Genomic DNA, 24,648 nt, shown 5'->3' on the forward strand with positions numbered 1-24,648 from the left:
ATATATATATATATATATATATATATATATATATATAAAAATCTAACATTTTCATAGGATCGCCTCATTATTATATTTTTTTAAACAAACAGTTATTCACTCTTCAACAATTATTCAAACATGAAGTTAAATTAATCTTTCATGAATAAAATAAAAAGATGTTGAGTTGCAAAATGCAATAAATAAATTAATGTTACAAAATGTATCAAACACCCCAAAAAGAGGACTAAATATAACGGGTCAATTCTATAAATGGCCAGTTGATGTCACTGCAGACTAATAAACAAAAAACACAGCTTCATCCTGACTATTCTATTGCTGTTCCAGAGAAAATCATCTGAAGTCGAAGCAGGTGATAAAGTTGGCTCATTGTTCAGAGATTTCTTTTACACTAACCATTTTAAAAGTCACACAGGGAGGAATAGGACTTTTGTTTTGCTCTGCCAGTCTATCTAAACACAATCTCTGATGTGATTATGGATAAAAGAAGGTAGCCTACTAAATACGTTATAAATTCTTTTAAAGAATTTATAAAGAGGGTTAAATAAACCATATTCATGTTGTTAGAGTTTAAAGGGTCAACACAGTTCAGTTCAATTCTTCACAGATTCCAACAAATCAATACTCATAAAACCTGACATTTTATTTATCCATTCTGTCTTCAACAAACAATGAAACCATGTGATATAGAGTCGTCTGTGTTGTCTCAACATACCGTTCCCATCCTGCCCATGCTCAAGCTCATTGGCCACCTGAAAGAGAGATGAGAAAGGGAAAAAACGTCATTCATAGAAATAGACTGCTTTAATTTGTATGCATGTTCTAGTTTCAAGATGGCTTTTGTTCAGTGTGTGCGTTGCACTAATTACCATGATCATTCAAAACGGAGCACAACTCCTGCTTGCAGCCTCCCACACAAGCTCTGAAAAACAATTCATACAGCCACACAGAAAGATGATGTTGTTCCCCAGCACAGCTACACTTTCATAGGACAGATAGGTAGCAAACATCATTTCAATAACAGAACAGCACTGGATGAGTTTATTATTAGCAGGTCAGATGGCAATGTCAATCAGCACAAATTAACATCATTAATGACAAAAGCACTAGCCAAATTATGCTCACTATGATATCAGACCTCAGTGTGCATGTCATCCATTGAAGGGCTGATGTCTGTAGGTGACTTTATTATGTATATATAAACCCACTCTTGCATTATTGCTTGTGAAAAAACTGGAGTTTTTTGCTTACAGAATGATGAAGTTCTGGGTGAGGTGAGTCTGGCTTGGTGTTGTGACCTTTGTGATACAGACATTTAAATTGTTTTTTAAACCATGAAATATAGATGTTCCACTCATTACCTGCATTTAAGATAATAATAATACAATGGCTTTTTTTATTAAAATAATCATCTTATAAAACCATAAAATGACAATATTGCATCTGGCAATCAAGTAATAAACATTTTGAATAGTTTTAATATATATCTGGGGTTTATCTAAGCCTAAGTTACTTCCTCTTGCCATCTCTGTAGAATTGTAATTTAAAAAATATTTATTTATTCATTCATTATAAATATATTTGTATTTTATTAAATGTATTGTGACGAGTCAGCTGCCTCCTCCCTGATTGTCACCGGCACCCCGTCCTAAATCGCCGCCCTTCACCAGGCTCTCGACTGGAGTGGGTGTGTGAGAGGAGGGGCGCTGGACGAGTCCGGGCTGGCGGCGCGTGATGGGGCACACCTGAAGGAAATGGAGCCTCATCACCGCCGCTGTTTAAAAGCCCAACGCGCCTCTCCTCGGGAGACCGGTCTCTTCCCCGTGCATGCACCATAGACAGTAAAAGGCATGCACACTGGTGTCCTCGTGGGTCCAGGAAGGGTGCGTTGAGGGACTCCCGCGCCACCAGAGACGTGAGCTGCCGGACCCGCGATCCGGATGGGAACCGCACCCGTTTACACGGCCGTCGGGCCAGGATACCGGGCTGTCCATCCCCTGCCAGCGCCGCGGCCAACGAGAGTGATGCGGCCATTAGAGGAAGCCGCCGCCCCTCGCGCCCCGGACCGAAGAGGGGAGCGCGTGCGGCCGCCGGTCTCCGCCCCTTACCTGGACCCTTCCTCCATGAACACTGCCCGACCCACACGAACCCCGCAGCACGACGAGGACCCCAGATTCCCTGTTTATTTTGGACACTCTTCCCCTTTGGCCACTTTTATCCCCCGTTTTATTTGATTTGTTTATACATTCTAATATTTTCATATTTATTTCACTTTTATAGCAGAACAGCTGGTCTCAAATCTTCAACATTCCTATGGGTTTTTTAATATTGATAGGGTGAAATCATTCTACAATAAACTTGGAGCATTGCCAAACTCCTTTTCCTTACGGAAGGTTGAGGTAGGGGAGATGGGAAAAAACGCTATTACAGTTAGACTGCTCTAAGGGCCCTGGGTTAGATGGGTTATCTCCTTGGTTTTTACGAGACACCGCTGCCCAAATAGCCCCATACATCTCACATATTTTTAACCTGTCTGTTGAAACTGGTGTTTTCCCGAATGACCTCAAGAGGGCCTTTTTAAAAAGGGAAATAGTCACGATCCTGGTAACTACAGACCAGTCTCTATTTTATGCACAGTATCCAAAATATTTGAAAGGTTGGTCAATGAGCAATTTAATGAATACATGAATAAAAACAACTTCATGTTTAAATTCCAATCCGGATTCAGGAAATCACATTCTACCGAATCATGCCTACTCTATTTATCTGACATCATACACAGGGAAATAGATAATGGAAATTTCTGCGGAATGGTGTTATTGGATCTTCAAAAGGCATTTGGTACAGTGAACCATGACAGACTGATTGCCAAACTTGAGGCCTTAGGGGCAGACAGCTCCACCTGTAGATGGTTTAGATCTTACCTATCAGGGAGGGAACAATTAGTGGTCTTAAGGGGCGTATTGTCAGACCCTTGTATAGTTGAATGTGGAGTTCCACAAGGAAGTATTCTTGGGCCGTCCTTATTGTTAACATATATTAATGATATGGCAGACTCCTGTTCATGTGAATTATTTCTTTCCGCGGATGACTCTGCACTTTTAATGTCTCATAAACAACAATCCACTCTAGAGAGTAACCTGAGCTCTGAGTTATCTTCTGTAAACAACTGGCTGATTGACAATATGCTGTCTCTACATTTTGAAAAGACTGAGGCCATTTTGTTTGGCTCAAAATATAAATTAAATAGATGCTCGAAATTTAGGGTTATTTTGAATAATGTTGAGGTCAGTATAAAAATGTCAGTAAAATACCTGGGTTGCATCCTAGAAAATAACTTGGATGGCAGAAATATGTCCAATAAGTTTCTGAGTAAAGTCACTGGGCTTACAAAGTTTTTAGCCAGAAATTCTACATTTTTAGATAGGTCAACAATGATAATTTTAGCTAACGCCTTAATTTTAAACCAGTTTGAATATGTATGCACTTCCTGGTTTGAAGGCCTAACAAAACGCCTTAAAGGGAGGCTGCAAGCAGCACAAAATAAATTAATAAGAGTAATTCTAAACATGGGCCATAGGTCTCATATAGGTAGGTCACAATTTGTTGAGCTTAACTGGCTTCCTGTTGAGTCGCTTGTTATTATGTCAAGACTGACCATGACCCATAAAATATTGTATGGTAATGTCCCAAATTATTTGTTGTGTCTTATTAATAAGGTGAAGGACACACACAATATTTACACTCGTGGCAGTATATCAGACCTTTGTCCTTATGCATTCAAGACAATGTTAGGGAAAGAAACATATGCCTATATAGGGGCAGTTGAGTGGAACAAGTTAGACCAGCAAATTAAAGTGATTTCAAGCATGAATTCTTTTAAAAAGAGGACTAAGGACTGGTTATTAGAGAGGGTAGCGGAATAGGACCAGGGGCCAGTTAATGTCTATATTTTGCTTATTTAAGGAAAAATGTTTGTACAGTATGTTATGTCATTGATTATTACACATTATGCAAGTGTCTTGTCCTGATGTTATGTGTTGAGGACCACAATGGAAATAAGTCCCGGACTTTATTGTGTTTTTATCCTCGATTGTATCTGATGCCTTTTTGTTTACTGTAAGGCTTTCTTGATATAATTAAATAAATCAAATCAAATAAAAAAAAAGCCTCTCCGAGGCCTGACGCCACGCCCACTGTGTCTGTCTTGTGCTCCTCCCGTCACAGTGTAATACAGTAGGTGACAGATCATAAAAAACTGAAAAGCAAATCAGAAGTAGTTGTTTTTACAATTGTTTGAAAAGAAATCAAACATTTTTGCTTCTCTCTCAGGATCTCTTCTTTTTTTTTAGCAAACAGTGATTCACTCTGCTGCAGAATGTGCTCCATATAAATTAAGCATTGTATCTGGCATGTCATGTAGCTCTCGGCATTCACTTACTTTTTGACAAACATTGGTAAAGCCTTTGACTTCAGTGTTTTTTCCATACTATGGGAGTCAATGGCTATCAGCAACTGTTACCAACATACTTCAAAATATCATCTTTTGTGTTCAACAGAAGAAAGAAATGTAAATTTTCAATGCTATGAGAATACTTTTTGTGTGCAAAGAAAATAAAAATAACGACTTTATTGAACAATTTGTCTCCTGCGAGCTACTGACATTATTGAGATTAGCACGATGCATGCGGGCGATACTGCTGACGTAGAACACGCATGCACTGCACCTTGTTTACGAGCAGAGGAACATGCGTTGTGGTACTCTCAGTACAGTAGATGGTAACTCAGGAGAGAAGAATTGTTGAATAAAGTTGTTATTTTAGTTTTTTGCGCACAAAAATGATCATAGCTTCATAATATTACGGCTGAACCACTGATGCCACATGGCCTATTTTAATAATGTCATTACTACCTTTCTATGCCTTGACTGTGGTAGTTACCTTGCTGTCTATGGAGGGTCAGAAAGCTCTCAGATTTCATAAAAAATATCTTAATTTTTGTGTACAGAAGATGAATGAAAGTCTTACGGGTTTGGAACAACATGAGAGTGAGAAATGAATGACAGAATTACAATTTTTGTGTGAACTACAGTATTCCTTTAAATGTAGGCACCTAAACATAACCCTAAATACAAAACTTCTTAGCTTCAGCTCTCAGAGATGAATGAATACCTGTAGGCACACAATTAGCAGAGTTCAGATAGTGCTGAATTTCTGAACACTTTGCAAATGCACGAAAGCCTCTGGCACTTTCCATGTCTTGAGCATTCTCTGCTGGAAGTGAGTGACTGAGTGAAAGGCCAGGCCTATGGGGGAAACAGAAGGAAGCGAACAAATGTGGCATTTATCGAGATCAATACAGCACTCTCAGAGCCAACAGAGCTCAAACAAGATGTTCTGTATCAGTGCAGCTCAATCATAGACATGCATTCATCTGATGACGTTGAAAAGAAACATAGAAAAAGTAGATGACTTAACTGTGTATTTTTTGGCATCAATCATTCTTAAAACAAATGCAAATGTCAACTAGTTAAGAACAGAAAGCAAAAAGGGAATAGATAGGCACATATGTCAAAAAGCAGAAATTTTGATAGGAAACAAAAAGCGTTCAGTAAGAAAAAGTTTATTTCTGAATACTCCTTGTCAACACGTTGATGTCTTGCGGTTACATCTTGCTGCAGTTTTTAAAAGGTATTTTGTGAGTTGAATGTGAAAAAGATTTTTTCATGAGTAGGGCTGTCAATGTAATAAGATATTTTACTGATTGAATAAAATAAGCAATAATAAAATGAACAGAATTCTGAAAAACAGTAACAGAAAACCTCAGAGAGATTTACAAATCAAATTCAAAAGTCAAATGAAAAAAACAACAACTTTGCTGACAATATATAAACCACATCTTATGTATATTTAAAGTTGTCATGCCACAATATTATTGTATTTTCAAATCATTAATTAATTTAAAATGTTTTTCTTTCTCTGCAAAAATGGATATAAGATTAATTTGACTAATTAATCAGTTTATTAATCATATTTAATTGATTGACAGCACTATTTAAGACTACAAGTGTAAAACCAATCAAAGAAACATCCAAAATACAGAATCTCACTTTAAATACAAGACCAAAAATAATTCAAAATATTCTAAACGAAACAAATAACCAATCAAATGGAAAACAAAAGCCACAAAACGCTGTTTTGTCAAAACATGTTCCACGTGTTGCAAACATGTTGATTCTCTCTATTTTGTACAGAGTATTGAGGAAGGATACAAACCGAGAAAAGCTCACCACAGAACCTGACTGGTGAGAGAAGGTTCTCTTGCATGGCTGAATGAAGATCTCATACTTAAGAGTTTTGACATTCAGTTTTAAATCTGTGCTCGTATATAGTTGTTTTAATCTGTTGATCAGGTCCATTAGAGTTCGTCTCATCCGTTGTGGTAAACCACCTCACATCCTGTTCTGTGTTTGAATCAGTGCGTCCAGAAACATAAAGCCTGATGTGGCACCTCAAAACTAAAAAGTTAGTCTTAATTTAAAATTCAACAGGTTTGAGTATCATCATTTGTTACTGACATCATTTGTTTCCTGTCTATGTATCCAAAAGTGAGTTAGTAGTTATTGGAGCATAAAGCATCCACTGACAACAAGCAAACAAGCCATCGCCACAGTGCTTTGTTCCTCTCAAATGGACTGTTAGAGACATTCTATTAAACCATCTTTTTAATCTCACAGCATGAGCAATTTATATGTTGATGTTCGTGTGTCAGCTGTTAGGAAGATTTCCATAAAATACTTTTCATGGAATTGGTTTGCACAACAATATTTCAACTGTTATGACAATGACAATATTACAAACCAAAGCTTTAGGACTTTTAAGTAGATGGTCTCCTGAGTGCTCATGCTGCCCTTGAATATGTTACATTTGTGTACAGTGACGTCATTAGCGCTTCAGTGTGGGAATGATGCACTATACATATAATCAGCTATTTCAACAGAAAAATGGCAGACAGAACGAAAGTGTCAAAACAATAAACCAATAAGCAGAGCTGCATGCATAGTCTACGACCCCTCTTCTCTCTCATCTTTAACTCACAGACTCTATTGAGCAGCATGGATTGGGAAGCGTTGATTGATCCAAAGTGTTCATAAGTGAAGGGTGAGACTGTGAGCTACAGGAGTAACTATGACAGGACTGGTAATCAGCCTCTCCAAATCTATGGAAGAAGTCACCTTGCCTCGCCAATCAAACTGGTTGGAAAGGAAGACATTTGTAGACTGACACACTGATGTAGCACTGATGTAGCATTCTTCCTTGCTTTTCATTTGACGACATCAAACAAACTTTCATTCCATTCATAATTGTTTCTTAAAGGTGAAGTGTAGTGTTTTATTATTATTTTAATAAAAAAAATTTTTATATAAAAATTCTGACATCATTTACTCACCTTCCAAACCTGTATGGTTTTCTTTCTTTTGCGGAACATATTAATATATTTTTAGTTTCTGCAAAATAATTTTCCAAATATTTTCTTTTTCCATACAATGACAAGTCACTGGAGATGGGATGGGGTGTGGAGAGACATTTTTAAAAATATATTCTTTTACAGTTCACAAAAAAGGTAATACAGGTTTGGAACAAGGTGTGGGTGAATAAATTTCCAATGTTGGGTGTACTGTCCCTTTAAAATACTTTTTCTATTACCAGATTAATATGCAACATCTGTATACAGTGCCTTGCAAAAGTATTTTTTTCAAGTTTTTTTTATGTTACTGCCTTATGATAAACTGCTTTAAATGACCCCATGCACCACAATGGTAAACAAAAAACATGTTATTATTATCTTTGCCAATTTAAAAATAAAATGAAACATGATTCTGTTGCATAAGTATTCATGAACTTATCTGGGACAGTTGAAATTTCACTCAGGGGCATTTATATTACTTGTAAATGTTACTATACTTTAAGTGAAATTAACCTGTGACAAATTCAATTGAATGGGTATGATTTAGAAAGACAGATGTCATGTCTTAATAATAGGTCTAACAGCTTATAATGCATATCAGAGCAAAAACCAAGCCCTGGGGACAAAACAACTGCTTGTAGAGCTCAGAAACAGGTTTACGTCAGGCCACACATCTAGAGAAGAGTTCAGAAAAGCGTTCAGCTTCATTGAAAGTTCACAGAATAATGTAGTCCTGTTACCCTTAATGGAAGAAGTTTGAAACAACCAGGACTCTTCATAGAGCTGGCCTCCCGGCCAAACTGAGCAGTTGATGGAGAAGCGCTTTGGTTTGAGCGGTGACCAAGAACCTGGTGGTCACTCTAGTTGACCTCCATGATCATATCACCTAAAGGACCCCCAGACTGTGAGAAACGAGATTCTCTGGTCTGATGAACCTCAATTCCAAGCATTGTGTTTGAAGGAAACCAGGCACTGCTCATCACCTGCAAAGTAAAGTGTGCTGGTAGCAGCCTCATGCAGTGGGGCTATTTTCCAGCAGCAGGGACTGAGGGACTCATCAAAGTAGAAGGAACATGCATCAAAATATTGAGATAGTGTTGTTGAGATGTGTTATTTAAGTGTTATTGAAAACCTAGTCTAGAGCATTCTTCCAGAACCTTTCAGCAGGACAATGACCCGAATCACACAGCAAGAATGGCTTATAGACAACTCTGTGAATGTCCTTGAGTGGTCCAGCCAGAGCCTGGGATTGAACCCAGTTAAATATTTCTGTAGAAGGATGGCAGATAATTGCCAATGATGAGCAAAGCTTGTTGAATCAAACAAAAAAGACTTGAGCCTGTAAAGGTGTTTCAGCAAAATATGTAGCTAAGGGTATGAATACTTATGCAATGTACTTATTTCATTATTTATTTAATTTTCACATAAATATATGAATTTGTGACAATTATGTTATTGCTTTGTCAATTAGGTGTAGATTGATGTGGGAAAATGTTTATTTAAAGCAGGTTAACAAAAGGCAGCAACATAAAACGTGAATAATAAAAAAAAAGAATATTTAAGAATACTTTCTCAAGGCAATTAAACACTTTTTAGTCAGCATCCTAACCCAATTTTTTTGTTTAATTTAGACTATTTGTTTGTTGTTTTTCAGAGATTGCACACTTCACCCCAAGGTCACCCCAAAAATGGAAAATTAACAAAAAATGTACTCACCCTCAGGCCATTCAAGAAGTAGATGAGTTTATTTCTTCATTGGAATAGGTTTGGAGAAATTTAGCATTACATCACTTGCTCACCAATGGATATTCTGCAGTGAATGGGTGCCATCATCCACATCATATTCAGCACGACTCCAGTCAATGAACTAATGCAGCTTTTCACTTCACAAGACATTAATTGATGGACTGGAATCATGTGGATTAGTTGTCGATTATTGTGATATTTTTATTGAGTTTTTTTGAACTCTCATTATGATGGCACCCATTCACTGCAGAGGATCCATTGGCAAATGACGTAATGCTAAATTTCTCCAAATCTCTTCCAATAAAAAGACAAATTCATTCACAGAACATGTTAGACAGCAAATTTTCATTTTTGATTGAACTATTCCTTTAACTATCTGATAAATAATGATGTAACTATGGATGAAGAGTACTTTGGGCAAAAATGTTCCAGAGATGTGTGTCAAAGATATATGATAAGGCAGATGAAAATAATAAAATAAACACATTTAGAAATTATTTGGGGGAAACAAGACAATAAAGAAACACTGCAGTTCAATCGTCAGTCATTTATGTGATTGAGGAAAACCTCTCAGTTTTGTCAAAAATGATGCTCATACAAAAACACCGCACACATGGTCTCCTTATTGCACCAGAGTAGTTCCAAAAGAAAAGAAATAAACATTTTAATATTAGAAAAGTAATTTTCCTCCCTCTTATCTAATTTGATTTGGAGCCCAGAGTGTGTCCCAGAATCCATTTGGCAGTACTTCAGTGGCAGGTGAGCTGTACGCTGCAGTGTCTGCTTTTTCCCACTCTTTCCAGCGATCTCCTGATGTCCCCATATCTCGGAGAGGCTGATGGCCGTTTACATCCCAGTGGTGCTGAGGCCCATGGCAGCTGCCTGGCCCATACAGGGCAGAGTCTGTGCTGATTTGGGGAAGTCATGGGCCATCACACGTCCGTTCTCGCCACCAGTGCCCATCCTAGCCAGTGTGGGGCTGAGCATGGCCGCGTCAATGATTTGCTAGGAGAAAAGAAACACAAAGCTCAGACATAACATACTGAACAGGCATTGCAGCACAAACAGCAAAATGGTGTTGTTTTGAAGCCGGCTAACTCTAAGCAACAGCTCTGACCTCAATTACACATAAACACATTTCACTTGATCTGAGGATTTGCTCCAGCCAGTGCAGGCAATGATCCATGATAAGAAATGTTGAAAAATAACAACCATCAAGTGCAGCAATGATGAGACCAGTGCCACACTTACTTGAAGCCACTCTCTCATGTAGCAGTTTTACATAATGAAACCCTGTAGGCTTGAAACTGGAGCTAATGATGTGTATGTTGGCTTGTACATCCTTGACGAATAAATGATTTAAATCCAGCATACTTCTGTGGATTGCTGGGGATTATGTTGATCGGGCTGATTCAGACTAATTGGCCTGCAAGCAACAAAGATTTGTTGCAGTGATATTCTAAATGTGGCTGTTCTGTGATTGTCATTGTTGAAGAGTGGCATGTAGCTGAAGAAGATTATATAAAATATATGGTTAAAATACTTATAAGCAGTTTAAGACTCAAAGGAATACTTCACCCAAAAATGAGAATTTGCTAAAAATTTACTTACCCTCAGGACATCCAAGATGTAAAAGAGTTGGTTTTTTTCATAGCAACATTTGGAGATTTTAAGGTTTGGAGAATTTAGCATTACATCACTTTCTCAGCAGTGGATCCTCTGCAGTGAATGGGTGCCATCAGAAAAATAGTCCAAACAGCTCATTAAAACATCACAATAATCCACAGATAATCAACATAACTCAAGTCCATCAATTAGTGTCTTGTCAAGCAAAAAAAGCTGTGTATTTATAAAAAAGAAATCCATCAAGATGTTTTAAACTTCAAATAAACCCTCTATCCATTCCATTGCTTTGAGAGAAATGTGCACAGAACAAGCACCGTTTACATGCAAAAACAGTTATGCCTGTGGATTTTGAAGTGAGATGGCAACGGAATGGACTTTTTCACTGGAGGAAGTCGTGTGAATTACATTTTATGATTTTATGGGCTGTTCGGAATCTCATTCTGACGGCACCCATTCACTGCAGAGGATCCACTGTTGAGCAAGTGATGTAATGCTACATTTTTCCAAATTTGATGAATAAACAAACTCATCTACATCTTGAAATGCCTGAGGGTGAGTAGATTTTTTGGGGGTGAGCTATTCCTTTAAATTGATTCAAAAATGTACATTTAATCTTTCCTAAACACTGCCTGAAAGATATATTTAGGTAACACCATGTGTTTCATAACCATGCCTTAAAAATTACTTCTCAGATTTTCCTTTGAAGAACCTTAAATAAAAATTATGAGTCACCACATGGGTTTGTGGCTTATTAAATCTTTAGAAGTCGCTGTATTTGTCTTAATTTTGTAAGCATTCGGGAGTAATGCGCTCCAGGATTAGAGAGAGGCGCAGTGGGTGGTATGATGTTTACACCAACCTACAATTACCTCTTAAATGCCAACACGTTCCTCTGACAGATATCCCAGAGGAAGTGAGGTCAGTATACGATAGCAGTTATAAAACATTATAAGTGCCAAACACAAAGCCCATAATTAAATGTGGATAGATCTGGGCTGTAGATGCTGAAAGGGGTAGATTATCATGGTTTTTACACACCTTCATCCTTTGAGACTCGATTCTGGATTTGTAACAGAACTCAACCAGGGCTACCAACATGGCCAGCCCAAGCCCACCAATCAGAATGTAGAAAACTCCAGCCACATTACTGAGGCTCAGAGCGCTGGTCTTATCCTGCAGAGCAGAGATGACAATCAAATACTCGCAGTGTGATCTGTCACACAAACACATACTGTAAACACACATCTGCAGGAGAGCAACATACATAAATTATCTCTTACTATAACAGCTATTCAATACATGAAACACCCAACACCCAACATGATATTTAAAGATATAAGGCAAAGTACACACAAACAAAATATAGACATTTATTAATTCACTATATATTTAAATAGCTAACTCATAATATTCATTCTGTCACAGTATATAAAATGAGTAATCAATAAAAAAAGAAGTCATGCAAATGCATGCGTCAATTGCAAGCTTGAAACAAACATTAATCTTTCAGTAAATTCTGGCTGTCTCTGCATATTGGTTTAATGTTTAACAAAGGATTATAAATATACAAAAATATAATAAAATATTAATCTAATTAAGATATTTCCCTTTTTACATTTTAACAATATCTATACCTTTGATTTAAAATATATAGTACAACACCATGCAGGTGTAAACCATGATTTTTTTTTTGTCTTGTTTATAACATTTCTTGATTTCTGTGTTTTAAGGGTTCTCATCCAAAGGTTATAACTAAGAGCCTTTGGCATCTCTCTCTGTCTCTGGTGGCAGAGGCGTCATTTTAGGAGTGGTGGGAGTCAGTGACATGCATCTGTTTGGCAACCATATTGAGGTCTCTTCCATTGGCATGCACATTGTCTTTGGACAGAGACAGCATTGAAGGACTCTTATGGGGAAGAGCACTGGATTAGTTAGAGGGCATTTCCTGGCAACGCTTTTATCTCCAGAATGCCATTTACTCATGCGAAGATAGATGGATGGATTTAGATTTTAAATGTTGCTGTTGTTATGAGCAGATACCATGAAGAGAAAATAACACTAAACCACTACTACTGAGCACCTAACGTTTTCATACTGGTTTGTTGTCATTTTTGAAATTCTATTGATTATATTGAAATTCTATTGATTATATATGTAGAGAAATCAAATACATTGTCCATAAAACATGTTGATAAAAACCACCAAAGGCAAGGTGGGTATTACTTCTATGAGTTCATGTATAAAAAAGCACCAGATTAACAGAGCTGAATATAGGTACCGGTAATATGCATTTGAAATAAGCATTATTAAATAATATATTTATATTATTCTGATGTGCTAATTTAGATAAGCTACTGTTTAATATTAAAATTATGGTCAGTACTGGTGTATTAATGTTATATCTGATTAATAGTTTTAAACAGATGTGAATACTAAGATGTATTTTAAAAATGAAAAATGTAAATTCTTGGTGTGTCTTGGGGCCCTATACAGAATAACAGGATGAATGTGAAAATCTAATTATTAAATCCAAGTGTGGTGATGATTTAAAAAAAAATCCCCACTATGGATTAAAAATAATGACAAATGTCTTTGTAACAAAAAAGAATGTTGAATTACACTAACTGAAAAAATTATGCATTGCATTAACAGTGCTTGTATTTTCAGGCTTTGTATTTTAAGGCTTTGCATTTTTAGGGTCTGAAATCAACCATAGTTGTTTATTTAAGCTTTATTTAAGTTTCAATTTTATATCATGGCTTGTGTTTATATCATGGCTTGTGAGTTGTAATATCCTACTAAGGTTACCCTCTAACGTCACACTCCTGGATTCCTCAACGATGCTTAACGCGCCTCAGTGAACTAATACAGTGATATAAACAAGACCTCAGTTTTCAGTATACACCTTACCGATGATGCAAACTACACAGGCAAGCAGATTTTTATAAATTTTATATTTATAAGTAAAATGTCTTTTCATAGTTATATATTAAAAGAATCAAAACAACAAATGTAACATTTTGTTATATATATATATATATATATATATATATATATATATATATATATATAGAGAGAGAGAGAGAGAGAGAGAGAGAGAGAGAGAGAAAGACTTAGCACAATATAATAAAATATAGCAGAAAAAGTTGAATCTGTTTGGGTACAATTGATTTCAGGTGCATTTATTTATCAAACTTTTATCCTTAAGTGTGTAAACTTAGGTTTTCACTCAGGGTTTATGCACAAATATGTATCAACGCAGTGAATGAGACCTAATAAGTGAGAAAAGCTTACCAATTTGTAAATGCAACAAGCATCACATCTATTTTGTAATGTGGGAAGTAATAAGGGCCAGACAGCAACATGATGACAATGTGCACAAGTCTCTGGGTAAATGGCAGATTGGAGACAAAGCGTTGGCTGTGGTGCGTGCTTGAGAGAAAAGAGGACAGGGCCTTTAGTAGAGCACTAAAGCTGGATCTCTAAGTGAGTGAAGGGACCAATGAGTGAACTGACCTTTCTGGCGGAGTCCTTGCTTCCACACTCCCCCTTATCGTACCACCATTTGTTTTTCAGTTTGTCTAAGACGGCTTGCTCATTGAGTTTCAACACCGCTAGGTTTACGGGGATTCTTCAACCAGGAAGATAACATAAATAACATTACCCATGTTATGTTATGTTATTCAGCATTTAAGCAAACATACACCCATAATTATATTTTGATGTGTTCTATATGTCTACAGATAAAATAGAAAAGAAAACAAAAACTTGAAAAAAAAACAGAAAGAGGAAAACAGCACAGTCACAGAGTTTGAAAACTGTCACTGCCAAAGTGATATGCATTAATACTCCATCTAGCTTTGTGACCTTTCTCCCTATGGCAAGATGTGTATTACTATATCACTTTGGGTAACCGGCAAGAGATCGAAAACACTCGGATTTGCACAATTTTGAGTATGACACCCAAATGACAAGGTTATAATTGACCGCCCATCATTTAAACGAATCATTCATATTGAATAAAACAATTCGAGTTGGAATATTTTAAATTGGTGTAGAAACGGCAGCCGAGGTGTTTGTTAACTGAGGTTGCCGGTTACCCCCCAGGGTAGTGGTTACCCACTGGATAGCTCATATTGGGGCTGACCTTGGAATCACCTCCTCCGCTGCCACACTCTCCCTTGTCGTACCACCATTTGTTTTTCAATTTGTCCAACAGGCCCTGCTCGTTCAGTTTTAACACTGCCAGGTTAACTGGGTTTCTTGAAATGATAATAAAATAAGCTGGGTCAGCATTGGTGATATGATACGGCGAGGCAGAGGTTGTGTCAAATAAAAGTGAGTCTATTAAGTCGTAGAGGAAGTGAACAGAACATAAAACTGATCTGACTGTGTGCCTGGCTCTGCTGGATTGTTGATGTAATATTAGTTGCCTTGTGTTGTGCTAAAGTGTAAAATAAAAAAAAGTACTTTAAACCAAATTATGAGAGATATTACCAAGCAATAACCAGATTGTAAGTGAGGAAACAGGATGAATTAGCAATGCTCTGGATTTAAGCCCTTTGTCACAGCGTGGTCCGGTAAGAGGATTCCCAGATTAAGTTGATATTACTATAGATTAGCTCTGGATAATCTATTTCACTGTACATTTCGTTTTTTGGGAATCCCACCACTGCAATTAAACCCAGAGCATTCTTAATGCAGCCTATTCTCACTTGTGAGGGTGTCTTTCTCAGTAAAATCCCTGACTTCTTTCTGCACCCCTCGAGACTGGGGGATAAAGAGGCCAGTGTGCTTATGGATGACTAAAACAAAGCTAGACTTCATCCATGAACATTCATCTGAAATCTGCAGGGTACACAAGACAACAAGGATGTCAGGAAGGATAATGATGGATAAGACCATCTCAACATCTGAAATGGAGCACATAAGAGAGGATTTTTGAGAGAAAGATAGTGAAAAAGTCAACGGTCAACATCTGATTTACGTTTATTAGTTCCGGACTGGAAAAAAGACTGCTTTTTTTTTTTCAAGAGTGAAAAATTTTGTTACTGTTTGAAAGGTCTTAAAGGGATAGTTCATCCAAAAATGAAAATTATGTCATTAATAACTCACCCTCATGTCGTTCCAAACGTTCTTGGGAACACAGTTTAAGATATTTTAGATTTAGTCCGAGAGCTTTCTGTCCCTCCATTGAAACTGTGTGTACGGTCTACTGTCCATGTCCAGAAAGGTAAGAAAAAACTCATCAAAGTAGACCATGTGACATCAGAGGGTCAGTTAGAATTTTTGAAACATCGAAAATACATTTTGGTCCAAAAATAGCAAAAACTACGACTTTATTCAGCATTGTCTTCTCTTCCGTGTCTGTTGTGAGCGAGTTCAAAACATTGCAGTTTGTGATATCCGGTTCGCGAACTAATCACTCGATATAACAGGATCTTCTTTAACCAGTTCATCAAATAGAACTGAATCGTTTGAAATGGTTCATGTCTCCAATAAGCATTAATCCACAAATGACTTAAGCTGTTAACTTTTTTAATGTGGCTGACACTCCCTCTGAGTTCAAACAAACCAATATCCCAGAGTAATTCATGTACTCAAACAGTACAGAACTGAAGATGAACACCGAGCCGAGCCAGATAACGAACGAAGGATTGACTCGTTCACAAGGCAAGAACCGGTTGCATCGGTTTTCGGATCACCAGTAGTGATGGGAAGTTCGGCTCTTTTCCGTGAACCGGTTCTTCCGGACAGTTCGATTAAATAAACCGGTTGAAGAAAACGGTCGAAATAATGACGTCATTGGCGATGATTGCCCTTGATTCAAGCCTTCGTTTACCCGCGCTCATAACATTAGCACAGAATCAGTTCAGAATCAATCACCAAAAGAATCAGTTCGGTTCAGACGCTCTGTGTGTCAGTCTGCTTCACGCTGAATCCCACATGCGCAGTATCATCAGGTCCTCGGTTCACGAATCGGACGCGTCTGACAGAAACGGTTCTTGACTCGAGAACGAGTCAATCTTTTGTTCATTATCTGGCTCGGCTCGGTGTTCATCTTCAGTTTTCTCTTCACAGCAGTTCAGTCAGTGTACTGTTTGAGTAAATGAATTACTCCGGGATATTTGTTTGTTTTAACTCAGAGGGAGTGTCAGCCACGTTAAAAAAGTTAACAGCTTAAGTCATTTGTGGATTAATGCATATTGGAGACGCAAACCGTTTCAAATGATTCAGTTCGATTTGGTGAACTGGTTCAAAAAAGATTCGGGTAGGGCTGAAACGATTCCTCGAGTAACTCGATTACAAAAAATTATCGAGGCAAATTCCTCTGCCTCGAAGCCTCTTTTAATTTATTTAAATCTCACATCAGCTTCTTTCGCAATGATTTTTTTAATGTGACACGACGCGTTTACGTCACATACAAAGCGGAAGGAGACACAGGCGCTGAGTCCGAAATCGCATACTGCAAGGAGTCAGCAGTGTTTTGATTTGAGGGCGCGGGCAAACACCAAGAGAACGTCGTGGTGTGTGTCCATTGCAAGATAGAACTGGCAAACCACAACTAGGGCCCTATGATTTCCGCGATGCAGAAAATGCGGAGGGAATCGCAGAATCCAGTCGTAAAAACTGATTTTTACAGTTTAACGCGGAATGGCACAGAATTTGCTAAATTTTGAATGAATTAATCAAAAATATGTCATTGCACTTACATCAAATCACGATATGGACTAATATCTGTAAATATTAAGCCAAAACAGTCTATTTAAATATGAATCCTGCATGTTCTGCGTGTCTCTGTTAATGAATGGAGCAGAAGTGCGTCTTCCTTTATTAACACACTAAAGTGCGCACGGTGATTTCAGCGTCTGCTGTCTCACTAAATAAGGACGTAAACACATGAACAACATCTCCAGAACTGCTCTGACAGTCACTTCATGAGCATCTGACCGTTTGATTTGAGTAAAACTAGCGTCACATCACATACACAGAACTGTAAAGGTACGTCAACCCATCAAAATAAAAGTCCTGTTAAAGACTATTGTTCAGCAGAATGTACATAGCCTACTTTTAAAAAAAATCGAACATTATTTTTTTTTAAAGGTTTAATCACACAACATTTCTTCCATGTTTTATTTTTAATAGTAAATCCCCTTTGTTTACCAAAAAGTTAAGTTAATTTTCAATAATTAAAAGATAATTAAATTAATGTTTTATGTGTTTAATGTTTAATGTGCATCTCAGAAAATGCTTTATTTAAAACCCCAACTGAATGGCACTTAAATGCACTTAATTCATCTGTCAACTTTATTGTCATTGTTCACAGTACAAGTACTGACAGAGAAACAATGGGTAATAATTAAATGTTTATTTTTGATGTATTCATTGCATTCTATGCATTTAAAAGATAAAAATATTTGTTTTTCTAAAAAAGGAAACTTAGTTTTAGTCAATTTAAGAGACCCAGGAGTCTTATTTTCTCTTGCATAATTAATATTGCACTTTAATTAAGCAAAAACAACAGACACGGAAGAGAAGACAAAGCTGAATAAAGTCATAGTTTTTGCTATTTTTGGACCAAAATGTATTCGATGCTTCAACAAATTCTAACTGACCCTCTGATGTCACATGGACTACTTTGATGAGTTTTTTCTTACCTTTCTGGACATGGACAGTATACCGTACACACAGTTTTAATGGAGGGACAGAAAGCTCTCGGACTAAATCTAAAATATCTTAAACTGTGTTCTGAAGATGAACGGAGGTCTTTCTGGTTTGGAACGACATGAGGGTGAGTCATTAATGACATAATTTTCATTTTTCAATGAACTAACCCTTTAAAATCATACGTATTTGTATTTTAAGAACTCCCTTAAATTATCTGTGTGTGCCTCATTTTTGTTAGATCAATATGCAATTTCATGTGTACAGGATGCATTACATTGATCAAAAGTAACTGTTCAAACCGTTATTTTTTTATTTATTAAAGATTAGGCTACTAAACAAAAAGTATCACAGTAACCACAAAAACATTAAGTCACACAACTATTTTCACTACTGATAATAATAAGAAAAGTTTCTTGAGCATCAAATCAGCATATTAGAATGAATTCTGAAGGATCATATGACACTGGGAATGACTGCTGAATATCCAACTTATTTTTCAACGTGGAAGTAAGCAGTTTTCTGTGAATGGTCGAGACGTCCGGGTCATTATCCTTAAATAACCAGAAGAATAAGAAAGTTCAATAAACGGTAAAACTGCTTGTGCTACAAACCAGTGTATTCATAATATATTAAAGATAATATATTAAAATACTATAGTAAGACACTCCAGTTTGCAATATCAAGCAGCAAAAAAACTGCTGCTAAAAATAGCTGGAAGCGGATGGCACTGGAAACCAGACACAATTTTTTTTTAAATGGCCACGCCCACTTTTACGGGAAAAATAAGGTGGATAAGCTTTGTCACCACAACAATAATTGACATCTTAAAATATTTTAAAATAGAAAAAATTATTTCTAATTTTAATGATATTTCAAATATTACTATTTTTACTGTATTTTTGATCAAATAGATGCAGCCTTGGCGAGCAACGATTTAGCAACGATTTATATTGTTAAATGGAGTCTAGATGATGAAATTAATTCTTGGGAACTCGTCCCTACAGTTCAATTCTGCTAAACAGGCACACAGCTCTTATTCAAATCAGATTTTGCATTTAAAGAAAAACACAGTGGGCTTTGTAGGCCGCTGTGGTCAGAACTTCTTTGCAAGGATGTGTTCTTTGATTCATGTATGAAGGTTATGAAGAATAGAAGAAATGGAATGCATTCAGTCAATGTAGTGAGACGCAAAAGAACAATGAGACGTGGTTTTCACACAAAAACATAAAAAAAATCTTCCTCTTGATGATGGAATCATAACAAACAAGAGTACAAATTTTGCTGTGATGAGAGTTGATGGTACAGAACACACAATTATAACTAATTCCAGTCAACACATAAAATGAGAGATTACAATGGAGATGTTCAAGTTCGACAAACAGAACTTTGTAGCAAAGACAAAGTCTTATTTAACTTTAGTTGTAGCTACTTTATTACATTATTGTAAGAGAAAACTCTTCACACTTCAGCTTTCTTTTGTAATCTCCTCATCTCTCCAGTGTAAACTCTCAGATTTTCAAAGAATCACATTGTCAAAAAAGAAAACATTTTTGGTTGAAATGTTAGGAGGCTTAGGTGTACCTCAGGGCAGATCCTTTGGGTGTTGCTATTCCATAGCCCTTTGAGTCCAGGTTTCCTCCCACCTTCATGGTGTCACATGGCTTGCGCTGCTCAATGTATTCGTTCATTGTGGACTCCAGCAGATAAGCATACTTCCCTTTGGACTTTCTCACCCGTACGACACCTTCGTCTGTCGTCTTCACAAATACAGAAGGGTCTGCAGATTTCATGTAGGACCACATCTTCTCAAAAACTGCGATCTTTGATCTCTGAGGATGGATATAACGAAGTCAGACTGATCAAAAGTTACAGCAAAGACATTAATAATGTTACAAATTTTTTTTAAAAACATTTCTTGAGCATAAAATCAAAATATTAGAATGATTTCTGAAGGATCGTGTTACACTAAAACTGGAGTAATGGCTGCAGTTTTTTTAAATAGATTCAAAGAGAAAAGGAGATTTTAAATTGTAATAATATTTCACAATATTACTGTTTTTACCATATTTTTGATAAATTTTTTGATCTACAGCACACGTGACAATTATCATTCAATAGCAACTTGAATTTCTGGCTTTTCCTCACACAAAGCAGCCACATTTTAATGCTTCATTCTATTTTTACATTTCTAAACTTAGATTTCAAATAGACAAAGTACCTGATATCATAGTCTTTCACAGTGCCATTTCAGGAAGACTGGAACCATTTTTGTTCAGTTCTCTCTTTGAACACTCAATGTACAGATAAACTGTGCAAATATATTACCTTCAGGGCTACAACAGCTTCTTATAAGGGTAGTACCCTCACAGAGGTGGGTAGTAACGAGTTACATTTACTTCGTTACATTTACTTGAGTAATTTTTTGGGGTAACTAATACTTTTTGGAGTATATTTAAAGATGGGTACTTTATACTCTTACTTGAGTAAATGTTTTGGGCCATGTGAGGAGTTTTCTCTCTTCTCTGTGTCAGAGGTTATTTATACATATATAATACATACTTTAAAATATAATTTACTTTGTGATGCAAATCAGAATTTTCATCAGCTGTTACTCCAGTTTTCAGAGTTAAGATCTTTCAAAATATAAATCTAATACATTTATTTATTACCAGTGCTGGAAACAGTTTTGGCACTTAATATTTTTTTTGGAACCTGTGACATTTTGTTTAGGATTATTTGATGTGTAGAAAGATAAAAAGAACATCACTGATAGTAAATCAACATATTGGAATGATTTCTGAAGGATTATGTGACATTGAAGACTGGAGTAAAGGCTGATGAAATATATATATTTATACACATGCACATACAGTACATTACATACATTTTATTTATATATCTAAATAAAAATAGGCTAAGTATATATGACCCAAAGTAACTAGTAACTAACTACTTGAGTAGATTTTTTATCCGATACTCTTTTACTCTTACTAGTACTTTTACTTTACTTGAGTACAGTTTTTGGGTACTCTACCCACCTCTGTACCCTCATCTTTGTACCTTATCTACTCATAAAGGGTGCATATTAATACCTTGAGGCTGAATATTAGTATCTTAAAGTACTAACATGCACTTTAAGTGGAAGATAAGGTACAAAACTAAGGCACAATCTTTGAGGGTACTGATAAAAGAATAATTTTTGCACATCTTTCCTGAGAGTATAGTAAAGTACTTCTCTCTTACCCTGAAGAACTCTTTGGTGGATCCTCCATCCAGAGTCCCATAGGCAATCTCTGTTTGCTTAGCCAGATCCTCAGCACTCTCGATGGGTGACACCATCCTTTCCACAGTGAGGAAGGCAGCCAGGTTGGCCGTGTAGGAGGAGATGATAATCAGAGTGAAGAACCACCACACACCTCCAACTATACGACCAGAGAGAGATCTGTGGAGGAAACAAGTACAGCAGAACAAATCAGGTGGTTATTAGCCTGAAATATTGTAGTTATCTTCTTTATCAAATTAAACTCATAATGAAGAGTCCTATTTTTAATATGATTTTCATTTCTAGCTGTGTACAAAGTAGAAAGATAATGATTAATCATTAAATTAATTACTTTATCAGCAGGCATATCTGATGAAGAAAGGCCGCCTTAATGGTTGAGATATAGTTATAAATCTGATCAGTTTAAACAAAAGCAAAGTCATTTTCAGCCTTTGAAAGGCAGAATTTAATTATCTTCAGAGCGGTCTCATGTAAAATGTCTGGAACATCACTTATATGAGCTTAAATGAAAAGACTGGAGGACTGCTGCGTTAACGGTTACAATAAAATATCTTAGTAATATACTGTATAATTGTGTTTCTTTCCTTAAAATAGGAGCTGGATGCATTAAAACTGAATACACTGCAGTTAAATGTTCACATATACTGAGAAAATATACATATTTTTTTAAAGCCACATTTCAGAAATTACAAGCATTTCATGAAAGCTGCCAGTATGCAAGAATGATTCCAAGTATTAAAAAAAAAAACACCAAAGAAATTCAGGCTGTTATTATACTTTTTGGATTTATTCAATGGGGCAGTAACATCAACATAAAAAGTTATTTAATTCATTTATAAAACTTGTTGTCATGTGTTAAACTGAGTAAATTAAATGTATGGAGGAAGATTAACTTGCTTTTGTGAATAATAATACAACAAAGATAAGGTTTTTGTCCAGAAGACATGGCCAGGTTTGATCTGTGACTTCTCAATGCATGTATATTGATCTGAGTGCCTCAAACATTGAAAACCTTTTTTCTTCTTTCACTGTTCCCTTGACTTAAATTTAATCAAAGATTCTGTTCTGCCAAGCTTGCACTAAAGTTCTACTTTCCAATACATGCTGTGCACCATTCAGCCCTTTTGCTTTCAAGGGAAATCTCTTCACAGCTTCCAGTGATATTATCAGTTATTAAAGGGGCCAATAAACCACTCTGGATTTTTATAGGGAAGCAAAATGTCTAACATTGGAACATTGTTGGAATGGAAATGCATGTGGTTGAACGTTAGATTCAGATCCGGAACAGAAATTATATTTCATGCTTACTAATAGTAATAAAAGTCTACATTATTTAGTATTGTCAACTTAAATGCCATTAACAGAACTAACCTCGACTTTAATTATCTCAGAAAACACAGCACACACTTTCTCATGTCAAAAGCACAGTAGAATGACAAATGGATGATGATATAAATACATATACTACCATTCAAGAGTTTGGTTTTATCTGTGTCTCCACAAAAAATCAGTATTAAACAGTAATATAACAGTAAGACTGTTGTGGGGCAGTCGTTGCCTAATGGCTAGAGAGTCAGATTTGTAACCAAAAAGTTGAAAAAGGTTTCAAGTCTCAGGTCTGGCAGGATTCGTTGATGGGGGAATAATCAGCTCTCTCTTCTGCCCTCATGAGACCCCTGAGCAAGGCACCAAAGCCCCAACTGCTCCCTGGATGCTGTAGCAATATGGCTGCCCACTGCTCCGGGTGTGTGTTCACTACTGTGTGTGTGCACATGGATGGCTCAAATGCAAAGCACAAATTCTGATGGATCATCACCATACTTGACCACGTCACCTCACTCACTAATATATTATTACAATTTAAAATAACTGTTTTCTATTTTAAAATATTTAAACATGTTATTTATTCCTGTGATGACAAAGCTGATTTTTCAGCATCATTACTTCAGTCTTTAGTGTCATATGATCCTTCAGAAATCATTTTAATATGCTGATTTGCTGCTCAAGAAAACATTTATTATAATTTTTTTTTTACATTTAATTTAATATATTTGCAATTTAATATTTTGGTGGAAATAGATGCATTTTTCAGGAATCTTTGTATTTATTTATCTTTATTTATATATATTTACGTTTGTATAAATGTATTTACTTTTTAACAATTTAATGCATCCTTATTGAATCACAAAAAAATAAAAAAAATAATAATATATATAAACATACCAACCAACCTTTTGAATGATAGTGTATATTAATAGTTTTTTTTTTAGATAATTGCATTCTGGTTCAATCACAGTCCTTTGCAGAAAAAAGTATCTGTTTTTCAAAAATGTCCACTGGGTATGCCTCAGCTCATCACCTCATCTCAAACTGTCTCTCTCTCATTCTGTTGTATCTCTCACCTGCCCCATCTCCCTATTTTCACATGTCTGTTCAGCTTCCATAAGTGTTATACAAAGTTGACTTTCATTCATTCTGTCAAACAGGGAAGTGGGTGTGCTGATGGTGCTGCAGCACACACAGTTTTTTTTTTCCCTGTGGGCAACTGTTTAACTGTTGGGAAAAAAAAAAATTGTAGTGTCTATTAACACTGTGCAAATAGCCCGTCTTGTTGGCAGATACTGTTTACACTAACTCCATCCACCAAGATGTAAAAGGGATGGTCATCAGTTGTCAGATTCAATGGCGTAGATGGTAAAGTGTGTGTCTCACTACTTTTGACGCAATCGACCCGGGTTCAAATCTGCCTTTGGCAGAATTTTTTTCCTCCCTTTTCAAACTTCAAATCACATCAGAAAAGCATTTATTTTAAATTAAAATTAAGGAAATAATCAAAAAGTTGAAAATAAAGTATCGGG

At 36.3% G+C, this 24,648-nt stretch overlaps 1 protein-coding gene across 5 annotated transcripts in view; it reads right to left on the minus strand.

Annotated features, from left to right (window-relative positions):
• Positions 1-8,946: 8,946 nt before the first annotated feature.
• Positions 8,947-24,648, minus strand: part of LOC132130451 (glutamate receptor 1-like) — a 61,147-nt gene continuing 45,445 nt past the window's right edge. For 2 of the 5 annotated variants that reach the window (XM_059542162.1, XM_059542164.1), the window contains 5 exons: positions 21,751-21,949; positions 20,089-20,336; positions 14,987-15,101; positions 11,878-12,012; positions 8,947-10,218 (listed from right to left, as the gene is read on the minus strand). In XM_059542162.1, coding sequence (XP_059398145.1) covers positions 10,060-10,218; positions 11,878-12,012; positions 14,987-15,101; positions 20,089-20,336; positions 21,751-21,949 — 856 coding nt within the window. In that variant the 3' untranslated portion in view covers positions 8,947-10,059. Of the gene's footprint in view, positions 10,219-11,877; positions 12,013-14,355; positions 14,471-14,986; positions 15,102-20,088; positions 20,337-21,750; positions 21,950-24,648 lie in introns of those variants that run through there. The other 3 variants (XM_059542163.1, XR_009428704.1, XR_009428705.1) reach the window with 3 other exon arrangements.

The sequence above is a fragment of the Carassius carassius genome, chromosome 47 (genome assembly GCF_963082965.1).
Source record: "Carassius carassius chromosome 47, fCarCar2.1, whole genome shotgun sequence".
Lineage (NCBI taxonomy): Eukaryota > Metazoa > Chordata > Actinopteri > Cypriniformes > Cyprinidae > Carassius > Carassius carassius.